General features: G+C 45.9%; 1 protein-coding gene across 1 annotated transcript in view; it reads right to left on the bottom strand.

Moving 5' to 3' along the window:
• LOC123020527 (cation channel sperm-associated protein subunit delta-like) overlaps positions 1-2175 on the bottom strand; it is a 2749-nt gene extending 574 nt beyond the window's left edge. Inside the window, 2 exon segments of the mRNA XM_044424355.1 lie at positions 2-1715; positions 2094-2175. Of these exon segments, the coding sequence (XP_044280290.1) occupies positions 2-1715; positions 2094-2175 (1796 nt within the window).
• Between the last annotated feature and the right edge of the window lie 9982 nt (positions 2176-12157).

Raw genomic sequence — 12157 nt, forward strand, 5'->3', positions numbered from 1 at the left:
CAAATGTTTTCTGCCACGGAACATAGGGTCATATACATTGCGATCAATTGAATAAGAGAAATTATTCTGCAGTATGATGTGCTTAAAGAGACCTTTGCTGCATGCATTTGTAGTCTTAACAATTTTGATGTGCTTCTTAGGAGGACAGTCCACCGCAATAAGGGCTGTCAATGGGTGCATGTCAATACAGAATATGCCTTTGTTGTAGATGTCCACAGTGATGGTAGACAGCCTGCCTTCATAAATGTCATCACGGAAGTGCTGATGAGCCATGCCAGAGAACTGCTGTTGTAGCAACCTTATTTGCAAGCTGTATTTTGTGTTTCCATTGTAGGTATGGCCATCTTGCACAAGCCGTGCCTGGAATGCCAGCACGTGCGGATTGCTCACAGTTACATATGGATGGGCCCTGGCACCAGGTTTGGGCACAAATGTGACATTAAAATGAAGCTCTTGCTTCATATCAATATAATACATTTTGTTGTGGAAACTGCCACTAAGGATCTCTACAGGACAGGGCTCCAGCGGTGGTCGCAAACTCATGAGTGCATCCTGTACATTGATAGTGCATTTCTGAAAATTGTAATATTCAGATTCCCTGCTGGGAACTGGATGAAAGATTACAAACATCCCTGTGCCCACAAACATCAGTACTTCACAGCCGCCAACAGTGTCATTTCCACCTTTATCCCCAATGTGCACTACCTTCGTGGATACTATGTCCAGACTTCCATAGAAAAGCTTCAGGTTGCTGGTGATGGCTGCAATCTCATTTTTGTTGACCGCCACATTACAAAGGCCATTACCATGCAAAGGGAGGGACTTATTACGGTATTTCTCTGTAGGATGCACTGTGATGGGATCTACAGTTAGGCCATTGTTGAAAGAGAACATGAATGAGTCTTTTGTCCAAAGGATGATAAAACCTCTCAGGCCAGGCGGAATTAAGCTGATAACAGTTTCATTTTGACAGGTTTCTAGACAGAATAATGAACCTTTCTGGTTCTGCATATACTGTGTACCACCATATGTGAAATAAGAAGATTTCTTAGAACCCATTGTTGTGTTGAGGAGCACTGCTACTTGTGACAAGGACACAAAGTTGTAGACACCAATCACACTGCTGTAGCCCTGGGTAGAGAATATTTTGTCAAATGAATAGCCTCCATCTTTGGAGAAGAAGATATTGCTGTGTGATGCTGGATCTCCCTGTTTATAAGCTATAACAGTATGACCAACTTCTCTACAGATGGGGTCCTTCATAGAGAAGCAACAGTCTATGTTGGTGATTTCAGTAACAGGACCATCAATTCCCTCTGATCTTTTCCAACTCCTCCATGTCCTATAGAAATAGAGATAAACTTTTTCATTTACTACTAAAAGCAATCGTGCGCCTTTGATAAAAATAGCACTACTGACTACAGCAGGTGGGGTCATCAAGTGACTGGGGATGGTCAATGGCAAAAGGCTACTCTCAAATCCATCTAGGCTCAGGAAAACCTTTTCTCCAAGATACACAGCTGGAGGACTCTGTCCAAAGTAATTTGCATCACAGGGATGATGTATTATAACAGGGTCAGTACTTTTGTAAGAGAGATCACTGCCACGTCGAACCACTTTTGAGTGCAAAGGCAAGCTTGAGGAAGCCAGTCGTTCTTCGTTACATGGCCAGGAGTGGCCACCGTTCACCCAAGCTAGGCACAGCAAAGTCTTTGCTAATAGGAGTACGCAAATGTGTGACTTCCACAATACTGGTTTTTGAAGCATGCTGTTTAGTCAGCGGTAGCATCATCTGTGGTTAAATGTATCTTGTGCAAATCTTGGTAGTGGGATTGCTTTTAAAGTTTAGCTCTGTTCTAGATTTTAACTGTTGTTCTGACAGTGAGTTCTGAGAAGCAGTTGGTGGCTAGATGGGGGAGGGGAACTGAAATGGCTGCCCCACGTTGCTCACACTCTGGCTTTCATGGAGTTGCATTCCTTTGTAACTGATGATGGATGAGATTCTTTTAGAAATGAAACACTATGCTGGTGCCCAATACTTGCACACACACATGTATGCGTGCGCACTCCTCCCTTCCCCCTCCATTGGTTACCTGCTGAAGGACGTGGGACCATAAGGACCGCCTCACCATCAATGGAGGAATCTCCATTTAATTCCTTCGCTGCCTCCTTCATTGCCAATTCCACCTGTCATTAAATGTGCCTTTAGGTTGAACTTATCACAATTATTGAATTATTGAAAATTGAAAATTATTGAATTTTCTTATCTCCCTGTTCCCTTCCCATCTGATTTTGTATAGATGATTAGATTGGAATGCTGCAGTCAGTACTGTGCCTAAGAAATTGTAGGTGTCATAAATATCTTCTTAAACTCTTTGTTCATTAATCTAGCATAACTCTTACAAGTTATGGTGTCATAAGTACAGGTCAGGGGACAGGTGGCTAGAGAGCAGCACTTGCAAAAGGGACCTCGGGATACTGGTTGACTGCAGGCTAAACATGAGTCAGCAGTGTGATGCGGTGGTCAAGAGGGCGAATGCCGCCCTTAGTTGCATAGCCAGAAAGCGTGGCTTCTAGATCGAGAGGTGTATTACTACCACTTTATACAACTCTGGTGCACCCGCAACTGGAGTATTGTGCTCAGTTTTGGGCCCCTCATTACTGGAAGGATATAGCCAGGTTAGAGTCAGTGCAGCATAGGGCCACAAGGTTGGTGGCTGGTTTGCAGGGGATGCTGTATGAGGCGAGACTGAGGGAACTGGGTCTCTTCAGCCTGGAGAAGAGGAGACTCAGAGGGGATATGTTGGCGACATACAGGTATGTGAGGGGATGTCACATAGAGATGGGTAGAGACCTGTTCTCCCCTGCAAAAGTAGGCAGGATGTGCTCCAACGGAGCAAAGCTCAGGGAACCAAGGTTCCATTTAGACGCCAGGAAGCACTTCCGGACAGTTAGGACCCCGAGGGTGTGGAATGGGCTTCCACGGGAGGTGGTTGAGGCTCCATCAGTGAGGGTGTTCAAAGACAGGCTGGACATGCACATGGTGGGCATGTTGTGAGCAGAGCCGGCTGGAGCCGGGGGTCAAACTAAATGGCCCAGGAGACCCCTTCTGACTCGCTCTGTTTCTATGTTTCTAAGCTCCATACTCCCATTAATATGAATTGCAACCCCAGTTTTACCCCTATAAACGTACTGGCTAGAGAGGCTCCAGGGCAACAGAACCCACAGTTCACTTTGTTTTGGAGAGAGAGCACTGGAAACTGAGGCAAGGATAGTTATACCTAGGACAGTTGTAACCCTGTTCCAGAATACCCTTCAGCCGTGCTTAATGGTGCAGCTGTGAATTCATACTTGGGCCACTCTTGGGGCTGCCCCACATGCTTCAGACAACCCTCCTCAAATTTGAGGATTCCCTGATTAAGGCTAGAATGACCTATTCCAGCTACTTCTTCACAAAAGGGCTAGCCTCACCATTCAGTAGCACCTGAATGCTGTTTGGCCACATATAAGCTACTGATTTAACTTATGCAGCTGCTTGAAATAAGTCACATAACTTTTCTTCTGATTGCCTCGAGACACAGCAAAAACTTCTGGGAAATGTTTTAAAGCATCACTGGTTGTTTTAGATTTGTTGTTGCTTGAGACACCCCTGATGACCAAAAGGTCTGTGTCCTGGTGTGTGTATGCCCAAAATACACAACAGGGGAAGGTTTTCCTTTAAAGGATTTATTCTAGAGAATAGCTGGATGCCAATGAATGGTTCCAGATGGCTCACCTGAGCAGTCCTTGGCTGGCGCTTTTATACATTGATCATTAAAGGGTTACATGTAACACAGTTGAGACTTTCCAATAGGTTAACAGAAGTGCAAAGTTACAAGGCTTGATCTTTCCCACTTGCATAGTAAAGAAGATGCTCTGAAGGAGAGGGGAGGACAGGGTGCTATTACAGAGAAGAGGAGGCTGGGCTGGGCTGGGTGAATTGTCCTTTGTTTGTGCTGCTGTTATCTCTCAAGTGCCAACTAGCTTTCTCCAGACTGGTGCCTGGTCAGTGTCAGCTCCATTTCAAGCATGCACACATGCTGATTTCTAGAAAAGAGGGTTTTCTCTGGCCTAGCTATGAATCAATGGTTGCATGATTTAATCAATGAAAGTTCTACTATTGATTTCTGCATCACCCCACTTTTCCTTTATTTTATGATCTCTATTATGTTTTCTATTCAGGTAAGTTATAAAGCAGCCGACTTCGCTTTTTGTTATTCAGCTGCAGGCGGAGAGCATTTATTTCTCTCTTCTTCCCTCGCAACTCACTTTTTCATGCCGATAGCACTTGTGAACAATACTGAAATCCGTTTATCTCAAATAAACCCCACAGAGACATATGGGGTAAAGAAAGGGGGCACATGGCTTGAGTAGGCAAGAGGAAACGGAGGACGGCTGCTATCACTTCTATTTTACATCCGTTTTAAAAGCAAGCGCTGCGGGCGTGAGAATCACCCTATAAGGGAAGTAACGGAGCAGCGGCGGCGAATGCAGGGACCACCAGAAACGCGTCCGAGGCCGAGCGATCGGATTGAACCGCTTCCCCGCGACTGTGTCCAGACAGCCGCGCCGAGGGGAGCGAGCCGGGGAAGCGCTGCGCAGGTGCCGTGCCGCGCGCGATCCGCTAGAGGGCGACGCCGACAGGAGCGCGGGTCGTCGCCGTGCGCTCGCCGCAACCCGAGCCTTCTTCCGCGCACAGATTGAGGTCGGCGAAGCCGTGGGAGGTTCCGCTCCGTTTTCTCCTCCTGGTTCGTCGGACCGGGTATGTAAACCCTAAGGGGATGCACCGGTTGCCAGGGTTTAATTCATCTGAGCATGGTAAACCCCTCTTTCTTTCTTAGGCGTTTGTTTACGGGATAGACGTTGATCCCATGTCTATTTTTATTATACTGAGTGTGTGTATCGGGGGGAGTTAGTGTATTAACGGCTCGGTTTTAATTGTTAGCCTCCCCTCGGTGGTGCGTATGTGTCAGAAAAGGCAGGGACATGCATATGGGTGCTCCTCGACCCAGAGCTGCCTTTGGAAGCACAAGTGACTGCGGTGGCGAGGAGCGCTTTCCTCCAGCTTCGGCTAATCCTTCAGCTGCCTCCCTACCTGGAGGAAGACTGCCTAGCGACAGTGACACATGCATTAGTTACTTCCCGATTAGACTTCTGTAACGCACTCTACGTAGGGCTGCCCTTGAAAACAGTCCGGATACTTCAGATGGTCCAAAATAGAGCAGCCAGGTTGCTGACGGGGACTGGGCGTTGTTCTCATATAAGCCCAGCCCTCCGTCAGCTTCACTGGCTCCCCATCGAAGTTCGGGCTCAATTCAAGGTGCTGGTTACCACCTACAAAGCCCTTAACGGCTTGGGACCAGGATACCTAAAGGAACGCCTGCTTCCATATTTGCCCTCCCGCCTTTTGGGATTGGCGGCAGAGGCCCTCCTCCGGGAACCCCCTGTGAAAGATATTAGGAGGTTGAGTACCCGGAGGAGGGCTTTCTCTGCGGTGGCGCCCCATCTGTGGAATGCGCTCCCCAGAGAGGTCCGCCTGGCGCCATCGTTATTTGTTTTTCGGCGCCAGGCTAAGACCTTTTTTATTCAAACAATATTTTAATAATCATTAATGTTATTTATTGGTTTTATACTTTTATAGCCAGGATGAATCCAGATTTTATATTTTATATATTTATATGTGCGATTTATGGATTGTGTATTTTCTATGTTGGAAGCCGTCCTGAGTCTTATGCGACTGGGACGGCATATAAAAACGCCAAATAAATACATAAATAAATAAAATATCCGTATCAATAAACTGCTTCATGCTGTGCTTCGAAGTTCAGTATCAACAGTCTCTCTAAACATGTGGGAAGTTCCTTTCCAATCCCTAGCAGCCATAGCTAGCCCTAAAGCTTTTGGCATTGCGGCAGGGGAAAGGGCGCGGGCGACAATGCTGCGGAGCTTTGCCAGCTTTCTGGACAAGGGAGGAAAAGTCTTGGCTCATCGCAGTCCGCAACCAGAAACCTCAGCTCTCGGGGATGCGGGGCCGCTTTCTCCAGCTTCTCTCGTGTGGAAATGAGCAGCACCCTCAGCACAAGACCGGAGGGGTGCTGTATGGGCCCAAAGCCCTTCTCGACTAAGAGGCTGAGCGGGCAACTCCCTCTCCATCCAATCTAGCCGTCTGGCAGGCTGTGGGGATAAATGGCAGGGATCGGGTAGTGTGAGTGCTTTGGAGAAAGAAGCAATTGTGAAAGATGCAAAGAAAAGGAAAGCCGCCTTCCCCATTCTGATGCCCTCCAGATGTTTTGGACCACAACTCCCAGCATTCTTGACTATTGGCTATGCTGGCCGGGCAAGAGGGCAGTTGCAGTCCCACACGCGGAGGGCGTCGGGTTAGGGAAGGATGGTGCCACCGGTAGCTGCCCCAGAAAAATGGGCAGAATTACACGAGGGTTTCAGCGCAGACGCCGAGGCAGGCGCTGGGCCGGGCTGGCTGCCAGGGGGTTCTGGCCGCAGCTTGTCCGCGTCCTCCGGGGTCGCCAAGAGCAGCTCCCGTCGCTCACCTGCCCTCTTGCAGCTTCTGTGGCGGGAGGGAGCAAAGCCCTTCTTGGGCCAGGAGACGGAGCAGCCTCGCCCGCTGCCCATCGGAGGGGCTGCTCCTGGGCCGAGGGGGTGCCACGTCCGTCTCCAGCGCAGACGGTCCCCCGTCGAAGGAGGGAAACCTTTCCGGGGCTCGAAGCTGCCGCGGTCCGGGGGAGGAGAGTTGGAAGAGGACCTCCCTCGCGTTCCCAGCCGCAGATGTAAGACGGGAAATTCTCACGGCAGAGGGGGCCCTTGTTCCACGGACTCCCTTGTCCTGGCCGGGCGAGCGGAGGAAGGCGGCGAGGGGAGCCAGAAAAGTTTGGGCCCTGCAACTTCGCCATCCCTCCGGGGATGCGGCGCGCGGGGGCGAGAAGAAGATGCCGAAGCGGCGGCGACCGAGGAAAGCGACGCCGTTGCTGCGCTCACCCCGGGGCGCTCTCAGGTCCTCCCGCATCTGCTGCTTCGCATGGCAGATCCGGCTCCGACAGTTGCTTCCCCTCGGCCGACGCCTTCCTCGGATCCGCGCCGAAGGTCGGCGGCTCTGGGCGCGCCGAAGTCCCTGCGTGCCCGGCTCTAGACCCCAAGCGGGAGGCACCCTGGCCGGGGACGGTGGCGGGGCCGCCCCGCTTTCCGCCCGGGTGGCCCCTGCCCTGCTGCGCTCCTGCTCGCGAAGCCGGCGCCGCCGTTGGGCGGGGCGAGGCAGCAGCCCCAGCGGGCCGGCAGACAACGTGCGCTTGCCTACTTCTCTCATGCGCTGTATCGCGGCTGGCCTGTCCAGTGAGGGATGCTGTGGCCGGGGTGCCCAAAGAACTGCACTAGCCTCGAGGGCGACCAACTCCCCGGCTGCCTGTTGGCTGGCGATTTGTTCTCTGGCTCGGCCCTGCCTGTACCCTGTGGCTGCGTGACAGGCTGCAGTCGACAGGTGGAGCAGTGGCAGCTTGAAGGAGTTGCTCCATGGCAAGGTGTGCTTGTGATTTCTGCCGGGCACACCGCCATTCAAATATGGCAACCTTGATGGTTCAGGGAAGTGAAGACCTAGGCTGAGGGAATGTTTGCCCATGTAGTCCATATGAGAAATAAATGTGGCTAATTACAGCAACATTCAAGAAACTAAGTACTAGATCTTGCCATTAATTTATTGTGTATTTCTGTAGCTTCTTTGCTTCCCGCAAAAGTGTCTTGATAAGGTCCGGTAGCAAGGAAAAGGGGAGGTGTGCCTTCACCTTCCTTGCATTATATTTGCGAAGCTGGTCATGGCACGGATCTCTTCAAGAACATTTTTGGAAGATAGGTTGTTACCTTGCCTTAAGAAGTGTGAGTTATTTTAATTAAGCATCCGTTTCAACAAAGATGCAACAGCAGGTAAGTAGCTAATAGAACATCTGACACTGCAGCTAGGACTGAAGATTTAACTGGTGCCTTGAGGCAGCAAGGAAGGTTAAATGAGCATAAATAATAGTGCATCCTGAAGCGATATTTTCTGTTCTGTACTTCCCAGGGGACTGGCACTCTGATGACCAAATTATGCTTATTCTGCCCTATTGTGACTCTTAAGCTGTGTAGCAAAAGGCAACATTTTCTGGCAAGGAGTATCTGCTAAACTGCGGCAGAGGTGTTGATTAGAGTGTGAGATTTTTGTGCATACCCAGGAAGGTGGGTAGCCAAGGCAGTTTACTTGCAATCTCTTTTTATGCACAATTCATGAATAGCTGGCCAGGTGAGAAGGGTTTGTTTGTTGGTCTCCCAGCCATAAATCTCTATGCAATGTAGAAGGGAACTCCTGTAGTGCAGCTCTTTTTGTTTTGACCAGCCCTCCCACCTAGTTAGCTGGTTGCTCCTCATCCTCCTTCTGCTCTTGAAGAGGCCAGGGAATACATGTTCCTGTCAGTTCCAGATGAGACAGGAACCTGGAAACTTTGTTATGAAGGATTCTTCCCCTCCAGAGATATTAGCCATCTGAACTGAAGCAAGAGCAAAATAGAGGAGGTTCCTTTCTCCTGGCACATCAGGAAAAAGGGATTGGTTTATCTAGTAGTTCATGGGTTAGAACTGAACCCCAAGCAATAAGTGTGTGTATAATCTTCAAATATAACAGTTGTTTTAAAATATTAGGCAGCTGTTGCATTTGACAGGCCTTTGTCTTGCTTTATAGTTTCTCTGCAGAAGGGAATGTTTTACCCAGTTTGTTCATAGGGTAACACTCACATGTATTACCAATCTAGCAATGGCTGCTACCAAAGCAATGCTACTTATTTTTACTGCTCTTAGACTTGTTGGGTAAATAATTATTACATAATGCATGAAAGTTCATTAAAGCGTTTACTTTTTGGCGTGCTGCCTGACATTGTCTGCAAACCTTTGATGCCATGTTTTCTGGTGGAAGGAAGAGGAAATTAGAAAAAAAACCCTGTCCTGTGGAAAGAAAAATAAAGCCCCCCCCCCCCCCCCCGGTGTGATGTGCTGCATGCATACCATCACATACTCAGGAATACAGTGCTCAGAAATGCTCACTGAGATCTTTAACTGAATGAGGAAATGCATGTGAGTGTTGTGCAGTAACTGTGAAATGTGTGTTCTGAGAAAAGACTGAAGGTTAAGCCTAAGAATCTTTCAGGCATGATAGTAAAGTTAGAAGAATTTCAGATACTCAAAAGCTAAGTGCCATATTTTTATCACTTTAGAAAGGACTCTCATTTTTGGTCTCACCTGTACATAAGGTTCCAATTCATAAGATAAATTCCATCAAATACACATAAAGTATCTGTAACACTAAATAATGAGTAGAAGTGAATAGACTTGTGGAATGGCCTTGGAACTGATTTTGATTTTAAGGCACAGGCATAAACAGTAACTTTGATGAACTAACATTGATCTGGCATTTAGCTGTTATACTCTTTACCCCCAAAATAAAATATTTTTGATGGTAAGGGGATCAGACTTACCTCCCAGAGGCTTCTGGGAGGGTGAAGGAAGGAGTCTCTGAATATGGTGCAGCAGTGAAATATGGATGGACAGTGAAAGGCAGCCACTTGTGAGAACAGTTGCAGGCCTTTCTGCATTTCCCATCTGAGTGTTGCCAGCGGTGTTGCAGTGCTTATATTACATATGCTTATGCTTTAGCATAATTGTCACATTCTGTCCATTTTGTATTTCTTTTCCTTCTTACTTCACTGTTTAGTGGACCAGAGTCTGCCCATGAATGTTTTTTGTATTTTGTATGTGAATATTTTTTTGTATTTTTTTGTATGTGAATATTTTTTGTGTTTTTGTATTTAGTGGTAATTTATTATGTTCTATTGTATTTCAATGTATTGTATTGTGTTGTAAGCCGCCCCGAGGCTTTGGCAAGGGGCGGCATAGAAATGTTGTTATAATAATAATAATAATAATAATAATAATAATAATTCCAGTTGTTAGCCTTGAAGCTGCTGAACAACTAATTTTGTTTTGTCTTCTTTCTTTGTTTTTACTGCAAGAGACAAGCATAGTCGTTGTTCTGGACAGTCTTTTAATGAAGGTTTTTTTTTCTCCTTTGCAAAACAAATTATGGGAAATGCAGGAGACTTACTAACAGTGCAATCCTATTAGTATATACTCAGAAATATGATCCATTGGGTTCAATGGGGCTTATTTCCAGGTAAGTGGGCATGGGATTATAACCTGAATATCTATAGTCCTGGCGCTTATGGTTATAGGAGCCCTTCTTCAGTGACATACATAAAATGTGTTGCATTTTATCTATTGTCGTCTGGTATTTTAGTCACCTGAAAGGCATACATAAATATTTCAAATAAAGTGGAAGAAACTAGAAAAAATGGAGCTGTTCTTAACATTTTCTTGGATTTATTGTACAAGGAACCATAAGGATAATTTCTAATAGGTTTTGGTGGGGTAACTTGAAAATGTGATGTGCTGAGATAGTAGGCTTATAACCTACTACACTTCATTTAATATTAGAATTTAGTATTACTAAATGAAAAAAAAAAACCCTTTTCCTTGAAATAATTAGGGGGTGGCAAATCTCTGAGGACATTTGATACCTCTAAAACTGATGACATATAGTCAAAGAAAGAATGAGTGTTGATATCTTACTAATTTTGAGCTGGGATTCATTATCCTAATAAATGTGAAGATATAATATTTTTATTTTAAAAATGGTATATGTTTGGCATATGTTTATTGCAGCTGGCTATAAATAATTCTTGACTGGAAGCCAAAAATGATGTAGCCAGATTTAAAATAATAAGGGATTAATAAAACCATTCAGTACCGCATCATATGAAGTCTATCCAATAAAAATACAGCAGTTTTCCAGTTCTTTTAGCTCAGCTTGACCTTCTGTTTCCATTAAAATAATTGAAAACTTGGTGTCCAAACACTCTGTCTTCTTGGGTAACATTTTTAGGTCCCCTGAGTTCACTACTATAAAGCATGTATCTTGTCATTTAAAAAGGTATCTAATCTTTTAAAACTTGTATGTGTTACATATGGTAAATATGAGCAACACTGACCAGTCACTTATAGCTTGTGTCCTGAGTAAAATACAAGTTATCTATTACATAAGTAGAAGACTAAACAAAAAGGACACCCCTTTCAGGCTGACAGGCAGGAATCTTTACCACATGATACTGTTGAGCCACTGTATCTATTATGATTGCACTGGAGACTTTAGATCTGAGTGGTACAGGAAGTGCATTTCCTGTCCTGCTTTCCTCCTATCCAGTTTCTAGATGGGATGGTGCTATAGTGGAATAGCACAAATGCACAAGTAGCAAAAGGGCTTTTGCTTTGTTTTTGTTTTTTTTAAACAAACATTGACTTTTCTGTTGTGGTGGGCCACCACTCACTGGTTAAGGGTGAAAAATGCTTGCTGCAGGGAAGATGTACCCCTCTCTTTGGTCAGCTCAACAGTTAATAAAGAATTAAGCCTCTTCCTCTGCTTAGCTTTGTCTCATTTGTTGAGCATGCTATAGGTAAATGTGATGATAACATGCTAGAATCTTAGGAACAGGATTTTATGTTTCCTATTCAGATCTTTGGATAATTATGTAAATGCAAATTAAAGGCAGCCCATCTAACAGTATAGTTCAAACTGTTTGGAAGAGCCGCTCATGCTCTGCTGCAGGAGCTATTGGGAGGGCGCACTGCTTTAGTCTTGCTTCAGATATAATTCTAAACCACAGTTTGCTGCCATGCCAATGGGCTTATGCCTTAAGCTTGGATGCTTATGTCTCTTCTCCTCACTTTCTTTTCCTTGCCCACTGTTTTCTCTGCTTCTCTGGTGGTTTGCGCATAACCATAGTTTGTTTCTATGTCCCAATGATGCAATGGTAGCTTGTTTTTGCAAACCAGGAACAGCTAACATGTATGTTCATTCATGAAGCAAAGTGTAATGGTTTGTTTCTTCTTCTTCTTCATCATCATCATCATCTGGCTGAATGTTAGTCAGTCATGTGGTTGTTCTGGAAAATGTACTGGTTCCAGGTTTTTTAGAACATGTTCTGATGTTTGTTCAGAATTTAAAAGTATGTCAACTGAAATATTTGAACAT

This window comes from Varanus komodoensis, unplaced genomic scaffold (assembly GCF_004798865.1).
Source record: "Varanus komodoensis strain SLA01 unplaced genomic scaffold, ASM479886v1 scaffold14_1, whole genome shotgun sequence".
In the NCBI taxonomy this organism is placed as follows: domain Eukaryota; kingdom Metazoa; phylum Chordata; class Lepidosauria; order Squamata; family Varanidae; genus Varanus; species Varanus komodoensis.